The following is a 25496-nucleotide window of genomic DNA, read 5'->3' on the forward strand; positions in this document are numbered from 1 at the left end:
AGTGTTTGTTGGAAAGGACCTGTTTGAGTTTTGACGTTTTTTCTTGAGTGGTTGGTCTGGTGGAGTGGCTGCCGGTCTGTCTGTGTCCTTTTATTGGAGGTGAAGAACAGTTGGTGTCTGGGCTGGAAACTGGGAACCGTGTTGGTGTTGGTGCTGTGGCCGGGACTGGGAAAAAATAGCGAACTGGCACTGCTGCAGGTTCTGGGTCGGGATCTGGGTCTGTAGAGGGGAGGAATGACAACCTGAGGATGAATCAGACACACAAGGGATGGTAGTACTTACCTGTGGTCTGCTCCCTCCTCTGTGCCTCGTCTGGTGCTGGGACTGGGACTGGTATTGGAACCCGGGATCTGGATTAGTGCAGGTGCTGGATCTGCAGAAAGGAAGGAATGACAACCTGAGGAGTAAACAGGCACAACAAACTGAAAGGGTGCATACTGCCATCTAGAACAGAGTCTAGACTCTAGAGTGTTGTTTGAACAGGTATAAAGACAAGGATGGTGTTTTACTGCCACCTATAGTTATGGTATGTTTGCTCACAAGTATAATTAATTGTCTGATCCCTCCTGATGACCCAGATGGAATCATATGATCCTTCCTTCACCCAAGGAAAGGCCCACCCAGTTCGCTACTTTAAAATGGTGAATCCCTAAATAGCAATGTCCATGTCAAAACAGTTTTTTCCCATCTATAGTCCTCTAGCTAACTCTATGGTGGTAAATTCCCACTTTGTTATGAACGCAATGTTACATAATTCATAACCCAACCCCTGTCCGGATGTGGACGTGGCAGACAGCCACGACACTTCCGGTGCGAATGTCTGCTTGGAGAGAAACCAGAGAAAGGATTAGCAGAACATCAATCCCTGGAAGTCATCGCTTTGAAGTATTGACGGCCAAAGGGCTTCGGAACTGGTTCTGAACAGGAAACAAACGTCTGCTTGGCTAACTTGTTATTTTACCCGGTTGAAGGTGGGTTGTCGAGTTGTACCGTGTGTGACATTCCTTGAAAGAAAACATAGGATTGGGATTCCGTGGTGGTGCTAACTAGTTACTGAACCAGACCTCTCTAACGCCCAGAATGCTCCAATTCAAACTCATTCAACAGCTCTTTAAGCGTTATGTCAAAAAAATACTATCGTAATTTACTCTCGTTACGGCCGGTATGTACTTTTTTTATTTTTTATTAAAAAGTATAAGAAAAATATTTTTAAAATGCCTCTCAGTAGTTTGTACATTTTTATTTCACGTTGGACCTTTTTTGGAAGTACATACCGTGATTAAATTGAGATGGTTGCTCAGCAAAACTCCATATTTGCTGATCAACGGACGTATTTTGACATGACAACGATTGTAGAGTTTGAATCGGAGCTTTCTGGATGTTAGACCTCTGGCTCTGGTTCTTCTAACTACATGCTAATTTAACTAGCTACATAGCTAACAGGATAGCCACAGCTGATTTTTATTTCCATGATTAAAACTAGTGTGTAAATTAGGCCCAAACTCTCAACTAGCTGACAAAGGTTAGTGCTTTTAAGTTTCGACTGAAGACTCCGTGTATAGAAAAAAATATGATTGATTCTCTGCCTGGTCTGGACCATGATTAATCATTTAGCTAGCCAGGTCAAATGCGACATTGGTTGCTGAGGTTAGCTAACCGACCACGCTAGCTACTCTTTCCTGGCTAACCACAAATACCTCTGCTGCGTTGTTCTTTGAAGTGTTCAATATACTCTCGTGGGCTGTATTGACCAAGTAATCTAAGCATTATGAACAAGAATCCGTTTCTAAACAGATTTAGATAGCCAGTCGTGATGTTATAGCACGTTCGACAGTTTTTTTTTTGCCAAAGCCGCTACGGCAAATATGGGTCTTTCAACAGGCCTGTCACGCTAATAGATACACGGATCCAATGGTATTGTATTTCTAACCGTGGCAACTACTACTTTGAATTATTGAAAGAGCTGCGTTGGATAAACCCGTGTTTGTCATAAGATAATATTGCTACATCAGCTAACAAGCCAGCCAATGTAACCCGGTAACGGTAGTAGCTAGCTAACCGATGCGAATTCCATTGGATGAGACTAGCTAGCTACTATAGGCAATGAGTTACATCAATTATTTCAATATCATGGTCCAGTCTTTCTTGTGACTATCGGTGCCTTTAAACCTGCTCGTTTAACCTTTTAGGAAAGACATGTAAGGTAAGTGAATGAATGCTCAATAGCCAGTTACTCTCAGCTACTAGTATGCGAACAGTCTTGTTGACAAGTAACGTTAGTTAGGCTTACTTTCAGTGTTCAGAGGACAGGACACTACAGCATAGACTAACTCTGTGATTGTATGGCTGCCTGTCAGCCTAGCACATGACGTTTGATTGAGCAGTATGGTTCAACAAGGTCTGATTGATCAGAGGTTGGTCCTACTTCTGTTGTGTATATAGGTAGGGTTATGTTGGTGGCTCACAAAGAGAAGTTGGGTGTGTTTAAAAGAAAATGAAGTGGGGAAACGTCATCCTCCTGTTTGCCAAACTCAATACCATGTCAGGTCTGTTGTAGGATAATTAACCCTTTACGCTCGTACCTGTATCCGGTTTGAAATTGGCAGAAAATTGTTCCATGCACCACACATCTGAATGCACTCATGACTCCATTCTATGTGCACCCAAATGACCATCTGCTTCTCTGAATTGCTTTATGAAAGCCTAACACTGTAAGATCGTATATTATAATTTAGCTAGTCATGTTGGCAATTGAACACACATTCAAATCGTGCCCATCTGAACCCGATCGTGATTTATAATGGACCGTTTTTGGATTGTGTGATCAACAGTAATTGTGTAAAGACTGGGAATGGGTGATGTTCCAAACAAAAACAAGTGTGCTTGGTCTAGTTCCTTAATGGCACAGCTAGGAGAGTGCAAAAAAGCACCTTGTAGTTGAAGATACATTTTGTTAGACATAAAAGTGCATTGAAATGACTTGGGATCCGTGCTCACTTTGGAGAGATGTGTGTGGCCACTTGGAGACACCAGTTAGACCTCTCTCTCAAACCTTAGTAATTTTTTTGGTCCTATGTTGCAACTACCCCAAATTTTCCAGGAATAATGAGTGTATCCGGAGTTTTCAGGGTTTGTTATGAACAAATTAGGCTAAAAGTACGATAAATGTAAAATGCACAAAATCAACAGTGTAATGTTTGGATTCAGTCTGAACTGTAGTCATATTTAGTCTAATTCCCCCATTAACTCCACTGTTCCCTTTTAATTGCTACTATGGTTATTCATATGCTTTCCATATTTCCATTTAAGTTTAGCCCTATCCATATTGGCCAATTCACATGAGCTAAAGGCCGGGCCAAGTGTGTACTGAAGTGTATTGTGAAGGTGTGGTCGAGACAAATAATACACAGAGCTGATATAGGTGTGTTTCAAACTGTGTCACAGGGAATATGACTCGGCTATTATAGACATGCACTACCGGTCAAAAGTTTTAGAACACCTACTCATTCAAGGCTTTTTCTTTATTTTTACTATTTTCTACATTGTAGAATAATAGTGAAGACCTAAACTATGAAATAACACATGGAATAATGTAGTAACCAAAAATGTTAAACAAGTCTAAATGTATTTGAGATTCTTCAAGTAGCCACCCTTTGCCTTGATGACAGCTTTGAACACTCTTGGAGTTCTCTCAAACACCTTCACCTAGAATGCTTTTCCAACAGTCTTGAAATTTTCCGGATTGACTGACCTTCATATCTTAAAGTAATGATGGACTATCGTTTCTCTTTGCTTATTTGAGCTGTTCTTGACATAATATGGACTTAACCCTATTTGGTAAAGGACCATCTTCTGTATACCATCCCTACCGTATCACAACACCACTGATTGGCTCAAATGCATTAAGAAGGAAAGACATTGCACAACTTAACTTTTAACAAGGCACACCTGTTAATTGAAATGCATTCCACGTGACTACCTCATGAAGCTGGTTGAGAGAATGCCAAGAGTGTGCAAAGCTGTCAAGGCAAAGGGTGGCTACTTTGAAGAATCTCAATCTTGATTCAACACTTTTTTTGTTGGTTATGACATGATTCCATATGTTTTCATAGTTTTGATGTCTTCACTATTAATCTATGATGTAGAAAATAGTCAAATAAAAACCCTTGAATAAGTAGGTTTTCTGAAACTTTTGACCGGAAGTGTATGTCACTGACTGTCAGTGACATGTAGCTGGCCACCGGCTATATCATCTCGTTACTGTAAATCCAAGCCGTCCAGCACATTGACTAGGTTTGAGACTGCGGGTGTGAAGCTAAACAGGACCATGGGCTGCATCTCAAAACTCTAGTGCTTTTTCTCTCCTCTGCGCTGATCGATCAAACAAATGATGAGCAAAATAAATATGGTGGATGCCCTCTTGGAATTCTCTCTCAGCTTTCGAGATTGTCTACATCAGCATTGATGGAGACCAGAAGACTATTGAGATGCAGCAGCCCATGTCTGAGGTGTTCGCTGCAGTCCTGCAGTACAATACGGACTCCATTACACAGCTGCTGGCCTGGTTGTGCTGAGTGGGCATGTATTCTCTCTAGAACCAGGGGAACGCAGCCCGGTAGGGTGACCTTAGTGGGTTACTACATCAACCTGCTCACACACTTTTCACCTTGACTCATTTTTTATTTGTTTTATTTCACCTTTATTTAACCAGGTAGGCTAGTTGAGAACACCTTTATTTAACCAGGTAGGCTAGTTGAGAACACCTTTATTTAACCAGGTAGGCTAGTTGAGAACACCTTTATTTAACCAGGTAGGCTAGTTGAGAACACCTTTATTTAACCAGGTAGGCTAGTTGAGAACACCTTTATTTAACCAGGTAGGCTAGTTGAGAACACCTTTATTTAACCAGGTAGGCTAGTTGAGAACACCTTTATTTAACCAGGTAGGCTAGTTGAGAACACCTTTATTTAACCAGGTAGGCTAGTTGAGAACACCTTTATTTAACCAGGTAGGCTAGTTGAGAACACCTTTATTTAACCAGGTAGGCTAGTTGAGAACACCTTTATTTAACCAGGTAGGCTAGTTGAGAACACCTTTATTTAACCAGGTAGGCTAGTTGAACACCTTTATTTAACCAGGTAGGCTAGTTGAGAACACCTTTATTTAACCAGGTAGGCTAGTTGAGAACACCTTTATTTAACCAGGTAGGCTAGTTGAGAACACCTTTATTTAACCAGGTAGGCTAGTTGAGAACACCTTTATTTAACCAGGTAGGCTAGTTGAGAACACCTTTATTTAACCAGGTAGGCTAGTTGAGAACACCTTTATTTAACCAGGTAGGCTAGTTGAGAACACCTTTATTTAAACAGGTAACCAGTTGAGAACAGGTTCTCATCATTTACAACTGCGACCTGGCCAAGATAAAGCAAAGCAGTGCAACAAACAAGAACACAGAGTTACACATGGAATAAACAAACAGTCAATAATACAATAGAAAAAGTCTATATACAATATGTGCCAAAGAGGTAGGACAAGGGAGATAAGGCAATAAATAGGCCATAGTGGTGAAATAATTACAATATAGCAATTAGACACTGGAGTGATAGATGTGCAGAAGATGAGTGTGCAAGTGGAAATACGGGGGTGCAAATGAGCAAAATAAATAACAGTATGGGGATGAGGTAGTTGAATGGGCTGTTTACAAATGGGCTGTTTACAGATGCGCTATGTGCAGGTGCTGTGATCTGTGAGCTGCTCTGACAGCTGGTGCTTAAAGTTAGTGAGGGAGATATGAGTCTCCAGCTTCAGTGATTTTTTGCAGTTTGTTCCAGTCATTGGCAGCAGAGAACTGAAAGGAAAGACTGCCAAAGGAGGATTTGGTTTTGGGGGTGACCAGTGAAATATACCTGCTGGAGTGTGTGCTATGGGTTGGTGCTATGGGGACCAGTGAGCTGAGATAAGGCAGGGCTTTACCTAGAAAAGACTTGTAGATGACCTGGAGCCAGTGGGTTTGGCGACGAATATGAAGCGAGGGCCAGCCAACGAGAGTATACAGGTCGCAGTTGTGGGTAGTATATGGGGCTTTTGTGACAAAACGTATGGCACTGTGATTGACTGCATCCAATTTGCTGAGTATAGTGTTGGAGACTATTTTGTAGATGACATCGCCGAAGTCTAGGATCGGTAGGATAGTCAGTTTTACGAGGGTATGTTTGGCAGCATGAGTGAAGGATGCTTTTTTGCAAAATAGGAAGCTGATTCTAGATTTAATTTTGGATTGGAGATGCTTAATGTGAGTCTGGAAGGAGCTTGCAGTCTAACCAGACACCTAGGTATTTATAGTTGTCCACATATTCTAAGTCCGAACCGTCCAGAGTAGTGATGCTAGATGGGCAGGCAGGTGTGGGCAGCGATTGGTTGAAGAGCATGCATTTAAGAGCAGTTGGAGACCATGGAAGGAGAGTTGTATGGCATTGAAGTTCGTCTGGAGGTTAGTTAATACAGTGTCCAAAGAAGGGCCAGAGGTATACAGAATGGTATCGTCTGCGTAGAGGTGGATCAGAGAATCACCAGCCGAAAGAGCGACATCATTGATGTATACAGAGAAAAGAGTCAGCCCGAGGATTGAACCCTGTAGCACCCACATAGACTGCCAGAGGTCTGGAAAACAGGCCCTCCGATTTGACACACTGAACTCTGTCTGAGAAGTAGTTGGTGAACCAGGCGAGGCAGTCATTTGTCATCAGTCATCTGCCGATAAGAATGTGGTGATTGACCGAGTCGAAAGCCATGGCCAGGTCGATGAATACAGCTGCACAGTATTGTCTCCTATCAATGACGGGTATGATATCATTTAGAACCTTGAGCGTGGCTGAGGTGCACCCATGACCAGCTCGGAACCAAGATTGCATAGCGGAGGAGGTACGGTGGGATTCGAAATGGTCGGTGATCTGTTTGTTAACTTGGCTTTCAAAGACTTTAGAAAGGCAGGGCAGGATGGATATAGGTCTATAACAGTTTGGGTCCAAGGTGTCACCCCCTTTGAAGAGGGGTATGACCTCGGGAGCTTTCCAATCTTTGGGGATCTCAGACGTTACGAAAGAGGTTGAATCGGCTAGTAATAGGGGTTGCAACAATTTTGGCGGGTAATTTTAGAAAGAGAGGCTCCAGATTGTCTAGCCTGGGCAATCAATTCACATATGGTGTCCAGGGCACAGCTGGAGGCAGAGGGTGGTCTATAGCAAGCAGCAACGGTGAGAGACTTGTTTCTGGAAAGGTGGATTTTTAAAAATAGAAGCTCATATTGTTTTGGTACAGACCTGGATAGTAAGACAGGCTATCTCTGCAGTAGATTGCAACTCCGCCAGTTCTATCTTGTTGGAAAATGTTATAGTTAGGGATGGAAATTTCAGGGTTTTTGGTGGTCTTCCTAAGCAAGGATTCAAACACCGCTAGAACATCCGTGTTGGCAGTGTGCTAAGGCAGTGAATAAAAAAAACTAGTCATCCTAGTTGATATAGTTGATATAGAAATCAACCCCTGCCTCGGGAGTTAAATGCATGTTAACTTCTCCCAGCTCTAGGTATGAATTGAGGATGAATGTGAACCAGCAGCCTCCCATGGCATCTCCGTACGGCCAGCCCCAGCCTGGCTACGGCCAGCCTAGCTACGCTCCCTTGGGAGGCGGTTACCCCGGCCCCTATGGACCCTACAGCGGCCCCGCTACAGCCTACCAGCCTGGGGCTCCACAAGGTACGTCTGTCCCTCTTTCCCTAACCTTACTTATCCCTCTGGTTCGCTTCTTCCCTCTTGCTTCTTCTTCCTGTCTGTTTATGTTCTTCCCAGCTAGCTTGCCTTCTGCAAAGTAGTGTCTCTGTGCCTGTTGCAAAGTTTACTCATTGCCTTTCCTGTGTGTCTCTGTGTGAGAGAGAAAGGGAACTAAAACCTGTTTGGATGTATTTGATTGGAGCAGTGTGAATGCTCCTCGCCCGTCTTTCAGCATTTCTTTTCCTCAGTACATGGTGTCTGCCTCTTGTCTTTCAGGTTATTCTACCTATGCCAGCTTTCCCTCTAAGGCTGTGCCAGCTAACCCAGTCTCTGACCTGCCCTCTTCTCTTGACTTGGGTAACTGCTTCCTCTTGGCTCCTCCCACCTACATGCTTCTACAGCCTGCTGGTCATGTGTCTGAGAGCAATGGTTCTCATGAACCGCTTAAAGTTCCAAATCTAAGATGTAGCTTTTTCACATGACTTTACCTGCAAGGTATGCAACATACCAACGTATACGGTATACTGCCCAACCTTACCTTAGGATGACTAACTTTACCAACGTATACGTCCCAACCTTACCTTAGGATGACTAACTTTACTAACGTGTAAGGTATACCGCCCAACCTTACCTTAGGATGACTAACTTTACCAACGTATATGGTATACTGCCCAACCTTAGGATGACTGACTTTACCTTACGTATATGGTATACCGTCCAACCTTACCTTAGGATGACTAACTTTACCAACGTATATGGTATACCGTCCAACCGTACCTTAGGATGACTAACTTTACCAACGTATATGGTATACTGCCCAACCTTAGGATGACTAACTTTACCAACGTATATGGTATACTGCCCAACCTTAGGATGACTGACTTTACCAACGTATAAGGTATACTGCCCAACCTTACCTTAGGATGACTGACTTTACCAATGTGTTTTTTTTGGGCAGGAAGTAATCCTCCATTTAACATTCTTGCGTTGATGATGTAACATTCATCATAGGTGATGATGTAACTTCAAGAATGCATCCGCTGTGTTTCAAACCTGTGGTCATTGCAGTCAGGTGCCTAATAGCCTCCCTCTCTCTCAGGATCTGCCAGGGGCCCCCCTCCAGTCTCCACCAACCAGGCCTACTCCCAGTATGCCCAGGGAGACATTCAGAATGGGCCCCCACCTATGGATCACTCTATGGCTCAGCCAGCTCAGAGGTCAGACAACACACATGAAGAGTAGACAGCGGTTGTGGGTGTGTGTCCAGATGTTTGTGTGTGTGTACTGAGTTGTTTTTGTGTACGTGTGTCCAGGCCGCCAGTGTGTCAGCCATATAGCCACGGTGCTATGAACTTGTCGGGGCCACACCCTTCTTACCCCCAGCAGTACGGGGTGCAGCCCTCCATGCAACAGATGACCAATCAGATGTCAGGGATGCAGGTCGGGTCAGGCCCCCTCACCTCTGCTGGGCCGGGATATGGTAAGAAATTATTTCGAATGAATCAATTGATGAATTTCATGCCGAACTTTGCATCCTACTAAACACAACTCTAGTTACCGATTCTTGCTGAATTTAATGTTCTTTGCTCTTTCACCAGCTCCACCTCCCAGCTCCGAGCCTCCAATCAGTGCTGCCTACTCCGCTGCAGCCCCTCCCTCCTATACACAAGCTCCTCACCCAGTGTCTGGTGCCCCCTCCCAGCCTCCCCCTCCCAGTGAGCCTGCAGCCCCCCAACCTTACTATGATGGCCCTCCTCCCTCTCAACAACAACCTTTCCCCTCCTCCGCCCCCCCCTCCCTCCCAACCCTTCCCCTCCTCCTCTCCATACTCGGGCCCTCCCCCTTCCAGCCAACCTCGGGCCCCTGCAGTCTCTCGACAACAGTCCTTCCCACCTGGCCCCCCTCCCCCTGTGCAACAAACCTTTCCCAACTCTGCTCCTCCTCCAGTCTCCCAGGCCTTGTACTCTGGCCCCCCTCCCTCCTCCCAACCTGGCCCTTTCCCACCTACCTTTGCATCCCCTGCCCAGTACCCTGCCGCCCAGCCCCCGTCCCAACCCGGGCCCCCTCACTTCCACTCTGGCCCCCCTCCCCAATGCCCCATGCCACCCCCCTCTATGTCCCAGCAGCAGGCCAACCCCCTTCCCCCTGGCCCCATGCAGCAGCCTCCTCAGCCTGGCATGCATGGAGGATACCCAACCCAGCAGAATGGTGAGTCCACCATGTTCAAACCCCTGTACAACTTCTACCTGGTTTGCTTTTGACAACTAAATGTTGTCTTGGTAGGTCCACCATTTTCTAGCCAATAAACCAGAAGAGTTTCTAATAGATGGATGAATATTTTTCTCCTTAGGTGCGTTTGGGCAGCCCAGAGGCCCCCAGCCCGGCTATGCAGGCCCGCAGTATCCTGGGCAACAGAACTACGGCGCAGTCCCTGCCCCCACACCTGCCCCCACACAGAAGAGACTGGACCCTGACTCCATCCCCAGCCCAGTAAGACACACGCACTCTCCCCATCCTGCTAACACACTAACACTTTGTCCTGTGATGTATTAGTGTGTTGGTGATAATGATGTTAGATATTGTACCGTGTGTGTTTTTGTTTAACTTTCCTTGTGGGTACCAGCAGTCCTCACAAGGATAGTAAAACAAGGAAAAGTGGGTACATCTTGCCGGGCCCTATGAGTAAAAAAAAACGAAGCTATTTGTGGGGGGGGGGGGGGGGGTGATTTTGGATGAGAATCAATTATTTCAAGGATAGCAATCCAAAACTGCATGTCTAACAGTGTAACCCAGTCCAAGTTGAGCATGTGCTTCAGACTGATGATCTGCTGGCCTTCTCTCTGATCACTGACTAATCTAGAACCAATAATCCCAGTCTGGACAATCAGTCAGGGATTTAATAATCCTGCTACAGAGTTATTTTCATCCTCTTGTCTCTTTGTCCTGTTTTTTTTTCTTTTGGTTTGTTTTAATTTGATGATTTGCTGGACAAAACTCTGTTGTGAATGTAAAGCAAGCGTCTGAGCTGCCGGCTGTGCAGAAATTCAGACATAGAATAGACCCAGATGCTATCCCCAGTCCAGTAAGTCTCCTGTTTACCTTGTAACCCCTATGCCCTACCCCGTAAATCATTATCCTCCTGTCTACACCTAACCCCTATGCCCTACCCCGCAAATCATTATCCTCCTGTCTACACCTAACCCCTATGCCCTACCCCGCAAATCATTATCCTCCTGTCTACACCTAACCCCTATGCCCTACCCCGTAAATCATTATCCTCCTGTCTACACCTAACCCCTATGCCCTACCCCGTAAATCATTATCCTCCTGTCTACACCTAACCCCTATGCCCTACCCCGCAAATCATTATCCTCCTGTCTACACCTAACCCCTATGCCCTACCCCGCAAATCATTATCCTCCTGTCTACACCTAACCCAATGCCCTACCCCGCAAATCATTATCCTCCTGTCTACACCTAACCCAATGCCCTACCCCGCAAATCATTATCCTCCTGTCTACACCCTAACCCCTATGCCCTACCCCGCAAATCATTATCCTCCTGTCTACACCTAACCCAATGCCCTACCCCGCAAATCATTATCCTCCTGTCTACACCCTAACCCCTATGCCATACCCCTTAACCCATTTTCTCTGTCTGCACCCTAACCCCTACACGCTAACCCCTCTGCTATACCCCTTAACCAATCATCCCTGTCTGCACTCTATGCCCTAATCCCTTACCCCAGCCCAGCAATCGTCTGTGCAGCAATCATTTAGCTGTGGCGCTGCGCAACGTCAAAATCATTGCTGCCGCCGTCAAAAAGTATTTCTGCTGAAGCTTTACTTTAAAGATGCTGGAACAGAGTCCACATTGACCTTTCCTCTGCAAACAAAACGATATACAATAGAGATCAGATAACCACGTAGTAGAATATTTGATCTGTTCACGGAGTTGGCTTGTGTGTTCTATGCGAGATAAATATTCCTCTCGAAGGCGTATTGAAGAGCCATAGGGAGGGAAACATACATTCTGACAAGCAGTCAATGCACAACAATTCTTGCAATCGTGGGAAAAACTGATGATTTATTTATTTTTCACCTTTATTTAACCAGGTAGGCTAGTTGAGAACACCTTTATTTAACCAGGTAGGCTAGTTGAGAACACCTTTATTTAACCAGGTAGGCTAGTTGAGAACACCTTTATTTAACCAGGTAGGCTAGTTGAGAATAAGTTCTCATTTACAACTGCGACCTGGCCAAGATAAAACAAAGCAGTGCGATACAAACAACACAGAGTTAAACATGGAATAAATAAACATACAGTCAATAATACAATAGAGAAAGTCTATATACAGTGTGTGTAAATGAGGTAGGATAAGGGAGGTGAGGCGATAAATAGGCCATAGTTGTGAAATAATTACAGTATGGCAAAAACATTGGGGAGATTGATGTGCAGAAGATCAGTGTGCAAGTAGCGGTACTAGGGTGCAAAGGAGCAAAATAAATAACAGTATGGGGATGAGGTAGTTGGATGGGCTATTTACAGATTGGCTATGCGCAGGTGCTGTGATCTGTGAGCTGCTCTGACAGCTGGTGCTTAAAGTTAGTAAGGGAGATTTGAGTCTCCAGCTTCAGTGATTTTTGCAGTTTGTTCCAGTCATTGGCAGCAGAGAACTGGAAGGAAAGGCGGGCCAATGGAGGAATTGGGTTTGGGGTTGACCAGTGAAATATACCTACTGGAGCGTGTGCTATGGGTGGGTGCTACTATTGTGACCAGTGAACTGAGATAAGGCGGGGCTTTACCTAGCAAAGACTTGTAGAGGACCTGGAGCCAGTGGGTTTGGTGACGGATATGAGGCGAGGGCCAGCCAACGAGAGCATACAGGTCTCAGTGGTGGGTAGTATATGGGGCTTTGGTGACAAAACAGATGGCACTGTGATTGACTGCATCCAATTTGCTGAGTAGAGTTTGAGACTTTTGTAGATGACATCGACGAAGTCAAGGATCCTTAGTCAGTTTTACTAGGGTATGTGTGGCAGCATGAGTTAAGGATGCTTTGTTGCGAAATAGGAAGCCGATTTAATTTTGGATTGGAGATGCTTATTGTGAGTCTGGAAGGGGAGTTTAGTCTAACCAGACACTTAGAATATGTAGACAACTACAAATACCTAAGTCCGAGCCGTCCAGAGTTGTGATGCTGGATGGGCGGGCAGGTGTGGACAGCGATCGGTTGAAGAGCATGCATTTAGTCTTGGTCAAGTTGCTAATGGTCTTTGTTAAAGAGGGGGATCTTCCCAGCTTTCCAGTCCTACTTTATTTATTTCTAACCTCCTAAATAGCACAAACAGCACCAATTTTTATGCCCAGAGTTTGTAGCAGTGGCATGGTTAAGTATGTTACCGCTCCACAACAGGCTGTGACTGCATAGGGGGATAAATGTAACACGGGTCAATTGTTTCATAACTTGAGGTAAAACCCCACCTTATTTTCATCCATTTTGGAGTAGAAATTAGATATATATTTTTTGTCACCAGAAGTGAGCTTCTCAGTCCTAGATACGCCCCCCCCCCCCCGCCTATGGGGATCGACCATGCTCACTGTGCTGATACCCTCCCCCCCCCCACCACCACCACCACCTCGCATGCCAGCCTGCAGTATCTCACTCACGATTCACCCACAATTCCCTGCATTGTGATGTTTGTCCACGATCATTCTACATTTGTGTTACACCCTCCCTAGTGGTTTTGGTGTGTTGTGTTGCTGTGCCATTTTGTTAGTATCATGGGATTTAGGGCTGCACGATATGGGCAAAACATAGTATTGCAATTTGACTTGCTATATACAGTGCATTCGGAAAGTACTCAGATCCCTTGACATTTTCCGCATTTTATGTTACAACCTTATTCTAAAATGGATTACATTTTTTTTAAATCCTCATCAATCTTCACACTACCCCCATAATGACAACGTGAAAACGTTGTAAAAATATTTACAGTATTCAGAACCTTTGCTATGAGACTTGAAATTCAGTTCAGGTGCATCCTGTTTCCATTGATGATCCTAGATGTTTCTACAACTTGATTGGAGTTCACCTGTGGTAAATTCAATTGATTGCACAATTGATTGTCTATATAAGGTCCCACAGTTGACCGTGCATGTCAGAGCAAAAACCAAGCCATGAGGTTGAAGGAATTGTCCGTAGAGCTCAGAGACAGGATTGTGGCGCGGCACAGATCTTGCGAAGGGTACTAATTAATGTCTGCAGCATTGAAGGTCCCCAAGAACACAGTGGCCTCCATCATTCTTAAATGGAAGAAGTTTGAAACCACCAAGACTCTTCCTAGTCTGAGCAATCAGGGGAGAAGAGCTTTGGTCAGGGAGGTGACCAAGAACACGATGGTCTCTCTACTGATGTAAATGTGTTATTTCAGTTTCTGCTTTGTCATTATTGATGGGGAAAAAACAATTTAATCAATTTTAGAACAAGGCTGTAACGTAACAAAATGTGGATACTTTCTGTATGCACTGTACATCAAAACACAAACGGTTTGAATCATAGACATATATAATCATTTGTATTAAGAATCCGCATCGTTTTTGTTTGGAACATTCTGACAGCGTCTGCGCAGCCGCAAGAGTAGAGGGAGAGCGGCGTTTCAAATGACTGCTTCCGTTATAGATCTCTTGCGATGTTAATATTGCGATTTTTGACGTAAATTCCGTTAATTACGCAGCCCTATTATGGGATGGCATCACTGTTTTCAAACGTTTTTATTTTCTTACTCTCTCTGCATGCGTTTTTTTCTCTCCTCTATCGTATTGACGTTAGTGTGTCTGTAAAACTGCTGTTCTCTCTGTATTACAGATCCAGGTGATTGAGGACGACCGGGCCAACAAGAGCAGTGAGCCGTTCACCACGGGGGTCAAAGGTCAGACTCCGCCCCTTGTCACCACCAACTTCCAGGTGAAAGACCAGGGCAACGCCAGCCCGCGGTTCGTCCGCTGTACAGCCTACAACATACCCTGCACGGCCGACATGGCCAAACAGTCCCAGGTCCCCCTGGCAGCCGTAATCAAACCTCTAGCCATGTTGCCCCCCGACGAGGTGAGACACACACACACCACACCGCTATCTCCTGTGGTCTTCTCATCACATTCACGCTCTCGTTTTATTGTTGTTAACATTTCTCTGAGCTTGAACTAGTCTTTAAGAGTCTTAACAACCTTGTTGTCTCTCAGACCCGTCCGTACATGGTGGACCATGGGGAGGCCGGTCCTATCCGCTGTAACCGATGCAAGGCCTACATGTGTCCCTACATGCAGTTCATCGAGGGCGGACGCCGCTTCCAGTGTGGCTTCTGCAGCTGTGTCACAGACGGTGTGTGTGTGTGTCCAGGAAGATATTGTGTTAGTGTGGTATTGTTATTGTAGGTTATAACACGGTCTAAGTATATCCATCCATCCACAGTGCCTCCCCACTACTTCCAGCATCTGGACCACACAGGGAAGAGGGTGGACTGCTGCGACCGGCCAGAGCTCTCTCTGGGCAGCTACGAGTTTGTAGCCACCGTCGACTACTGTAAGGTAGGTGACTACTGTGTTTTTCTGAGAGACTGGAGGCCTGTAGCGTTGCTCCATTTGTACCAGAAGATTTTCTCAAAGAGCCAGATGAGAGGACCAAGCTTGGCACAATACCAGAGATTCTCATGATGTAATATGCTCAATATGTGTAGTCTAAATACTAAGTTCTTCTCTCTCTCAGAACAATAAGCTCCCCCAGCCCCCGTCGTTCATCTTCTTCATCGATGTGTCTTACAACGCCGTGAAGAGTGGCATGGTTAACATCGTCTGTCAGGAGCTCAAGACTCTACTGGACTACCTGCCCAGGTACACACACACACACACTACCTGCCCAGGTACACACACACACACACTACCTGCCCAGGTACACACACACACACACACACTACCTGCCCAGGTACACACACACACACTACCTGCCCAGGTACACACACACACACTGCCTGCCCAGGTACACACACACACACTGCCTGCCCAGGAACACACACACACACTGCCTGCCCAGGAACACACACACACACACTGCCTGCCCAGGAACACACACACACACTGCCTGCCCAGGAACACACACGTACACCAGCGTATTAATAACATTTTGTGTCTTGTCCCTCCAGGGAGAATCCAGAGGCAGACTCGGTGGTACGTGTGGGTTTTGTAACCTACAACAAGGTGTTGCACTTCTACAACGTCAAGTCCAGCCTGGCCCAGCCCCAGATGATGGTGGTCAGTGACGTCAGTGACATGTTCCTCCCTCTGCTCGACGGCTTCCTGGTCAACGTCAACGACAGCCGGATGGTCATCGAGAGGTACACACACACACACCAGATCTCCAGACTAACATTTCCGCTGGTGCATCTATGTTTTTCAGTTGGTGGCACCAGCCCATGATTTGGTCACAGCTATTTTGTTCTTGCGCTATCACGCGATAGAGAACATATGTAAATATAATAGGGGTTTTCAAGGTGAGGAGAAGAGCAAGATAATCAATGTCCATCTGGTCTAATACAAGTTGCAACAGGGAGACTCCTCCAGAACAGAAGCAGAGAAAATGTGTAACTCTGCTTCTCCAAGAAGGTCCTTCTATTCTAATCTCACAGCACCGACGTTCTGTCAACACCAGCTGCTACAGAATACAGTGACCGTGTCCTCTGTCCTTGTACCTTCAGTCCGGCGTCAGTCGCTATCAACAGATATGAGAACAATCCATAACATTCAGTATCAAGTCTAGTTACCATCAACCCAGACCCAATGAGTCCCAAATAGAGCCGGGAAATCCTGTGTATTACATAAAGGGAAAATATTGCTCTTAACTGAATATGTCTGAAATATTCCAGCTCTAATAATCATTTTAGTCTCATAGACTACTGAGATGGCATTCAAGAAATAACTTGTTTTCATCTAACAAGTTGTGATAAAAACATTTATGTGCAACCTAATCCAGTGATTGTCATGAATTTCAGATTTACAAATAGATTATTTCTGTATTTACTGTTCAATGGAGATGAATTTGCCTTCATTTTTATATATTAATATCATGTGCTTCTTTTTGGGGGGCTAATTCACCACCTGGTTAAGTGGAAACTCCAAACACATGACCTAGATTGCGAACTCTAAATATATACCCAAAAACATGAGCTAGATCGCTAACTCAAAATATAATACCCACTGCTAGTATCCATAAATTAATCTAGCAGTACATTTTATGCCCTAAAAAACTTCCCAATGATGCCGATGCATTGGCCGATGCGCTCCATAGGCCTATCTCAGCCATATGTAATATCTGGGTTGTTGAGCCCAGTAATCAGAGTTGAGAAATAAATTATACCCACCCCGGGAAAGGAGAGAGCGAGTGGCTCGCTCCCCGAAGGCGCCCCTCCCACAATGGGCGGCAGGCGCCCCTCCCACAATGGGCGGCAGGCGCCCCTCCCACAATGGGCGGGCGGCAGGCGCCCCTCCCACAGTGGGCGGCAGGCAGGCGCCCCTCCCACAGTGGGCGGCAGGCAGGCGCCCCTCCCACAGTGGGCGGCAGGCAGGCGCCCCTCCCACAGTGGGCGGCAGGATAATGTACTTTACTGATTGGTGGGTTTTGATTGAAATGACCATGTAGAAAAATTAAACAAAGCCAAGTCAAAGGGTCGTAAAATGTCTAAATGGCCGCGGTGCGGAGCCCTAATATACAGACATTTACATCCATCACATATATTACAGCAGAAGTCATCTGTCCAGGCTTTTCAACTGTTTCTGTTGCAGAGAATCATTGTGTGTGTGTGTCAGTTTGCTAGACCAGATTCCGGAGATGTTTGCAGACACCAGGGAGACTGAGACGGTGTTCGGACCAGTCATCCAGGCAGGACTGGAGGCACTGAAGGCTGCAGACTGTGCCGGGAAGCTGTTTTTGTTCCACTCCAGTCTACCGATCGCTGAGGCTCCTGGGAAACTGAAGAACAGAGAGGACAAGAAACTGGTGGGAACAGACAAGGAGAAGGTACACACACACACACACACAAGGACAAGGTAAACTGATATGGCTACTCAGCGTGGCAGACACAACAGAGGGAGGATGTGTTCTCTCTGGTATTGGTTGGGCAGTTAATGACTCTGTCAATGTGTCTCGCTCCTCTTCCCCTCCCCCAGTCTCTGTTCCAGCCCCAGTCTGGTTTCTATAGTAACCTGTCTAAGGAGTGTGTAGCACAGGGCTGCTGTGTGGACCTCTTCCTGTTCCCCAACCAGTACGTCGACGTGGCAACGCTTGGCGTGGTGCCCGTCTCCACTGGCGGCTCAGTCTACAAATACACCTACTTCCAGGTAAACACACATTTATACACACACTGGCGCTGATCCAAACCCCATCCACCCGTCTCCTGTTATCTGCCTTCACTCACTCTGTATATGTGTCAGGCTGAGATGGACCGCGAGCGGTTCCTGAATGATCTGCGACGAGACGTTCAGAAGCCGATGGGCTTTGACGCTGTCATGAGGGTCCGAACGAGCACAGGTAGGTGTTTCGCTCTCACACACACTACACCTAGTGTTAAATAGTTTTTCAGTGCCATCATAACCTCCTCCCTCTATCCTCCAGGTATCAGAGCGACAGATTTCTTTGGCTCGTTCTTCATGAGCAACACGACAGACGTGGAGCTGGCAGGCCTGGACTGTGACAAGACTGTCACCGTGGAATTCCGCCACGACGACAAGCTCAGCGAGGACACCGGGGCGCTCATGCAGTGCGCGGTGTTGTACACCAGCTGTAGTGGTCAGCGGCGTCTGAGGGTCCACAACATGGCGGTCAACTGCTGCTCCCAGCTCGCCGACCTCTACCGGAACTGTGAGACGGACACAATCATCAACTTCTTCTCCAAGTATGGTAGGAGTCACACATTGTCTATCCAACTATCTCCCTGTTCCCCTCTCTACACAGTGCCTTGCAGAAGTATTCATCCCCCTTGGTGGTTTTCCTGTTCTGTTGCATTACAACCTGTAATTTAAATGGGGTTTTATTTGGATGTCATGTAATGGACATATTGGTGAAGTGGAATGAAGAAAAAAAAACTTGTTTCAAATAATGTAAACATAAAAAACTCAAGTGCCCCCTGCAAATGTATTCACCTCCTTTGCTATGAACCCCTAAATAAGATCTGGTGCAACCAATTACCTTCAGAAGTCATAAAATGAGTTAAAGTCCACCTGTACGCAATCTAAGTGTCACATGATCTCCATGTGTATATATACACCTGTTCTGAAAGGCCCAGAGTCTGCAATAATAACACTAAGCAAGGGGAACCACCAAGCAAGTGGTACCATGAAGACCAAGGAGCTCCCCAAACAGGTCAGGGGGGGAACCACCAAGCACGTGGTACCATGAAGACCAAGGAGCTCTCCAAACAGGTCAGGGACAGAGTTGTGGAGAAGTACAGATCAGAGTTGGGTTATAAAAAAAAATATCAGAAACTTTGAACATCCCCCGAGTGCCCTTAAGAGCATACCCCGAGAGACTTGCAGCTGTAATTGCTGCAAAAGGTGGCTCTACAAAGTATTGACTTTGGGGGGTGAATCGTTTTCTGTCTTATTTCTTGTTTGTTTCACAAAAAAATATATTTTTCATCTTCAAAGTGGTAGGCATGTTGTGTAAATCAAATGATTACCCCCCCCCCCCCCCCCCCCCCCCAAAAAAACATTTTTATTCCAGGTTGTAAGGCAACAAAATAGGAAAAATACCAAGGGGAATGTATACTTTTGCAAGGCCCTGTATGTTAGTGAAATAGTTAACTATGTTTCTGGGTTACGTTACTAAGAGAGCATGTATAAAGAACAGCAAGGGTTCACTCAACAAACAACCAATTCTACTTCAGATGCGTTATAGCAGTCTGATCAGTAGGATTTAAACTTCATGTCTGGAAATGGATACCAATGGGCTTTTTCTCTCTCCGTGTGTGTAGCGTACCGCAGCCTATTGAACACCCCGACCAAGACGGTGAGAGACACCTTGGTGAACCAGTGTGCCCAGATTCTGGCCTGCTACCGCAAGAACTGTGCCAGCCCCTCGTCTGCCGGACAGGTCAGTCACTCACACAGCCCCCCTCTTGGACAGGTCAGTGACACATGCATGATACACACACACACTCACCCACACACTAAATGCTCACCACACACACACAGTCAGTCTCAAACACACACAAATCCCCCACACACACAACAACTTATACACACTCACTCAGGGGCGTCGTGCACCCATTATTTTAGAGGGGGCACAATGTACATGAGAAAGGCGTTGCCATCTGTCGGAGTTGGATACATTTGCATTTTTCTATCACCTGAAACAGCTTTTTCCTGCAATTTACAGCCATAGTCGTTGTGCCTAGTTCTGTCAAAATGTCTATTTTCCTGCATATGTGTCTAAACATACCTCTTTACTTGTTCAATTGTCATTTTAATGAGGGTGTCATTCTGTTGTCAATCACACACCTCAATGTGCTGCGCTAACATGCCTAGGATAATACATCCACATTACAACACAGGACATGGGATCATAACGCACGTTATCAAACGGGTTATTTGGATCCTGGATGTTGATTGGACGAGGAGCATTCCAAGCCGTTCTGTATTGGCCGTCACAAACACACCTATGCCTGCTAACCGTTCCATCTGAACGACCACTGCGCCTTCATCAGAATATCAGGTTCCTGTCCCAGTCAACTCTTGTATTGTTCTCAACTCGCCATTATTTCCCCTTGCTTCCAGCCTAGCATTTAGTTTGGTACAGCAGGGGTTAATATAAACCTCACTGTCTGCCTGTCTGAAGACAATGTTTCACTTTCGAATGTTGATCTGTGTCCTACCATACTTAGAGTGAACGGTCACCAGACAACTTCTACTGAGCCAGTCGAAATCACGCATCAACGTCATTGTCATGGACATATCCACGTTAAATGTCAATGGGAAAATGCAGCCAGTGTACTGTCATTCTAGGTCCAATGTTTGACGTGGCCGAAGTTGGCTAGCTAGCGACAAGAACGTTATACAGCCTTCATAGCAACCATTTTGTTTAGAATGGACGACCAGTCCTTTTGCATAGCAACTAAGCAAAAATAATGAACGACTGGGTCGTGTCTGTAAGCAACATGACCAAAAGACTGTTAGCAGTTGATGTTCTTTAATAACACAGACCCCAAAGCAAATCAGGAGGAGGAAAATAGGTTATTCAAATAGGACAAATCATGCTTGGAAGTAGATGGTCATTCTCCCCTGTCCTCAGTGATTCTCTTCTCAGAACAAAGGGACAGGATTTACTTTATAACCCAGCCCATCATAAAACTGGGCCAATGGCCAAAGAACAAGTATCCTATTTCAGATTCAATGTATTAACAAGTTGGACCAATAAGAACGTGCCACAAGTAGCTGTAAGTTCAAGACTGACCTTATGTTGAACTGAAAAGCAACTATTTCCATTGATTCCCTATTACAGAAAAACCACTATTGATAATCAGTACTCTATTGACCTCTTGACCTCTGCGTTGTCTTCATCTTCAGAACATTCTTACAGGGCTATCTTCTGATGGAAGAAGGAAGTTCTATCAAATCCCTTATATCAAAATAACTTCTTAATGAAAATATGTCATTCATTGTTACTTGAATATGTTTAACAGTTTTCTAAAAGCTATAAGGCACGCGAGGCAGTGCCTCTGCTATCGCGTCGGGCCGAACAACACCATTTACCTCTGACTGCATTCATGATACAGCACTGCTTCGTGTGCCTTATAGCTTAATCATCAACACAGGCACATATCGTACGGTGCCAGATTACAGTTAAACTATGTATTTTTCTGCATATGTAAGAATACAGTACCTTCAGAAAGTATTCATGCCCCTTGACTTATTCCACATTGTGTTACAGCCTGAATTCAAGATGGATTAAATAATTTTTCTCACCCATCTACACACAATACCCCATAATGACAGTGAAAAACATGTTTTTAGGAATTTGAGCAAATATATATTGATAATGAAATACAGAAGTCTAATTTAAATAAGTTCACCCCCACTGAGTCAATACTTTGTAGAAGCGCCTTTGGCGGAGTTTACAGCTGTGAGTCTTTCTGGGTAAGTCTCTGAGCTTTTCACACCTGGATTGTACAATATCTGCCTATTTTATTATTTTCTAAATTCTTCAAGCTCTGTCAAATTGGTTGTTGATCACTGCTAGACAACCGTTTTCAGGTCTTGCCAAAGATTTAAGTCAACTGTAACTCAGCTACTCAGGAACATTTAATGTCATCTTGGTAAACAACACCAGTGTATATTTGGCCTTGTGTTTTAGGTTATTGTCCTGCTGAAAGGTGAATTCATCTCCCAGTGTCTGGTGGAAAGCAGACTGAACCAGGTTTTCCTCTAGGATGTGTTCCTGTGTTTATAGCCCTGTTTCTTTTCATCCTGAAAAACTAACTCCTCATTCCTTAACGATGTACAGGCTTCATTCTTTTCACTCTTGTCAATTAGGTTAAAATTGTGGAGTAACTAGAATGTTCTTGATCCGTCATCACTTTTCTCCTATCACAGCCATTGAACTCTGAAACTGTTTTAATGTCACCATTGAGCGGTTTCCTCCAGCCACCCGGACATCTACCAATAGGCATTGTAAGACCTCCCTAGTGTTTGGTTACATATGTGTCTGAAATTCACTGCTCGACTGAGGGACTTTATATACTGAACACAAATATAAAAGCAACATGTAAAGTGTTGGTCCTGTGTTTAAAGAAATAAAATATCCCAGAAATGTTCCACAGAAAGCTTATTTCTCAATTTTGTGCACCCTTTTTTTTTCTTTTAAAAAAAAAACATTTTTCACATTTTTACTTTACTGACATAATCCATGGGGCGGCAGGGTAGCCCAGTGGTTAGAGCATTGGACTAGTAACCGAAAGGTTGCAAGTTTGAATCCCCGAGCTAACAAGGTACAAATCTGTCGTTCTGCCCCTGAACAGGCAGTTAACCCACTGTTCCTAGGCTGTCATTGAAAATAAGAATTTGTTCTTAACTGACTTGCCTAGTTAAATAAAGGTAAATAAAAAATCCACCTAACAGGTGTGCCATATCAAGAAGCTGATTAAACAGCATGATCATTACCTAAGTGCACCTTGTGCTGGGGACAATAAAAGGCCACTCTAAAATGTGCAGTTCTGTCACACAACACAGTGCCACAGATGTCTCAAGTTTTGAGGGCGTGCACATTTGACATACTGGGTGCAGGAATGTCCACCAGAACTGTTGCTAGAGAAATTCACGGTAATTTCTCTATCATATCCCGCCTCCAACGTTGTTTGAGAGAATTTGGCAGTACGACCAACCGACCTCAACCGCAGACCACGTGTAACCACGCCAGCCCAGGGCCTCCACATCCGGCTTCTTCACCTGCGGGATCGTCTGAGTCCAGCCACCTGGACAGCTGATGACTATGCGCCCCTGCATAGTCATGTGAAATTCATAGATTAAGGCCTAATTCATTTATTTCAATTGACTGATTTCCTTATTTGAACTGTAACTCAGTAAAATCTTTGACATTGTTGTGTCTTGTTTTATATTTTTGTTCAGTATAGTTAATTCTGTGTGGGGTACAGAGAAAATCAAAAATCATGTGGAACACTTGTGGCAAATCTCAATTTAATCAGTTTTAAATTCAGGTTGTAACCCAACAAAATGTGTAACAAGTCACGTGGTGTGAATACTTTCTGAAGGGGACTGTATATCAAATGAATTTACAAAGACTTCCAGCAGCTAAAATGAAATGCTTTGTGTGCCACTCTACACTCTTAAAAAAATAATAATAATAATAATAATTGTATTCCTCCACTGACAATACGGTCTGCACAGTCTCTGGTGCGCTCACTTGAGGGCTGGGGTGCTTTTTGTCTGGTCCAGTCAGTGTGCCCACTGTGCAAAATACCACTGACAGAACTTTTTATAAATAATTCAGATAAAACATGAGCTTAAAAACAAAGTTTAGTAATTAATTTACCATCTGAAAATGTTAACAAGACAAATCTGAGTGGGGCATGACGCTGCTACACACACTCATACCCTTCCCCCTCCTCTGTCCTCTCTCCTCCTGTAGCTGATCCTACCAGAGTGTATGAAGCTGCTGCCGGTCTATTTGAACTGTGTGTTGAAGAGCGACGTGCTGCAACCGGGAGCTGACGTCTCAGTAGACGACAGAGCCTACCTGAGACAGCTGCTCAGCTGTATGGACGTATCAGAGAGCCACGTCTTCTTCTATCCACGCCTACTTCCCCTGGTGAGACACGCTTCTCGCTCTTCACTTCAATCAGCCTCATTTTGCATGACAAAGCATGAGCAAACATGTAAGACCATATTACATCAATGTTAAATCGTATATTCCAATCTCTTTCCATCCCAGGTGAAGTTGGATGGAGGGTCGTTGCCAATGGCAGTGCGTAACTCGGAGGAGCGCCTGTCAAAGGGCGGAGTCTACCTCCTGGAGACAGGGCTCTACCTCTTCCTGTGGGTGGGAGCCAATGCCCAGCAGGAGCTGCTCAGCAACATCTTCGGCACGCCCACCTTCAGCCAGATAGACCCCAACATGGTGAGACACACACACCTCATCTTCATACAAATCATCTTCCTGCCTCTAAGAATGTGTGTTAGCAATCTCCTAAATGCGTGCGTTGCGTTCCAGACGAGTCTGCCTGAGCTGGACAACCCGTTCTCCCAGAGACTCAGAGAGATCATCGACTCCTTCAGATCACAACGATCACGATACATGAAGGTCACTTCACTACCTCTCTTGCTCTATCTCTCGTTCTTTGTATCTTTCCATCTCTATATTTCTCTGTGTTGTAGTTAGAGTATAATGTGTGTTAACATCTCTCTCTGCTTGTCTCTAGTTGATGGTGGTGAAGCAGGAGGACAAGGCGGAGCTCATCTTTAAACACTTCCTGTGCGAGGACAAAAGCGCCAGCGGAGGAGCTTCCTACGTCGACTTCCTGTGTCACATGCACAAAGAAATCCGCCAGCTGCTCAGCTAGGACCCTTGACCTCTGATTGTTCAACCCTGACCCTGTCGCCCCTCCGAAGCGCTTTCTTTTATTTACCTAATAAACTGAACCCCTCTCCCTCTGTCAGCGAGAGGCCAGAGACATATACACAGCCTCGTGGCAGATTCCATGTGTCATCATATGACTCTAAACTATTCCAAACGTCAAGCTCTAAAACAACTGAAGCTAATCCGCTGGCCAACGGAGGAGGTAGAGAGTGTGTGTGTGTGTGTGTGTGTGTGTGTGTGTGAGGGAGAGCACTGCTGTGGATTTGTACTAGGTGTTCTGTCTAGCACTGAAGCCCGTTGTAGCTGTACCCCCCCCCCTCCCCCCGGCCTGTGGTAGAAACACCCAGTAGAACTAAGGAAGATGGCACAAACTAGATAGAAATAAATGCTGTTAACCATCTCTAGAATCATTTTTCTATTTGTCTTTATTCTCACTTCCTCCTGTATGCTGTGTGTGTGCTCCTCTGTGACTTTTAGAAACACTACTAAGGCAATAGGAGAGAGGGGGCAGGAGTATATAAAGAGAATCTGTGGTGATAGAGGTTCATCTCCCAATTTAAATGTCTATGCATTGAATCATCCAGACTGGTGA

The 25496-nt window shown here is 45.1% G+C and overlaps 1 protein-coding gene across 1 annotated transcript; it reads left to right on the forward strand.

The window, feature by feature from the left end:
* The first annotated feature begins 824 nt into the window (after positions 1–824).
* Positions 825–25311, forward strand: LOC109865352 (protein transport protein Sec24C-like). Its single transcript, XM_031799690.1, is given in 21 exon segments — positions 825–971; positions 7577–7752; positions 8867–8984; positions 9081–9247; positions 9366–9564; positions 9566–9975; positions 10118–10257; positions 14636–14875; positions 15010–15148; positions 15239–15354; positions 15533–15657; positions 15966–16157; positions 17626–17836; positions 17986–18156; positions 18250–18346; positions 18431–18715; positions 19788–19906; positions 23957–24136; positions 24260–24445; positions 24539–24628; positions 24747–25311. Coding segments are annotated over 20 exon segments (3483 nt in total). The 5' UTR covers positions 825–971; positions 7577–7595; the 3' UTR covers positions 24888–25311.
* Positions 25312–25496: the final 185 nt, after the last annotated feature.

Source organism: Oncorhynchus kisutch, linkage group LG20 (assembly GCF_002021735.2).
Source record: "Oncorhynchus kisutch isolate 150728-3 linkage group LG20, Okis_V2, whole genome shotgun sequence".
Lineage (NCBI taxonomy): Eukaryota > Metazoa > Chordata > Actinopteri > Salmoniformes > Salmonidae > Oncorhynchus > Oncorhynchus kisutch.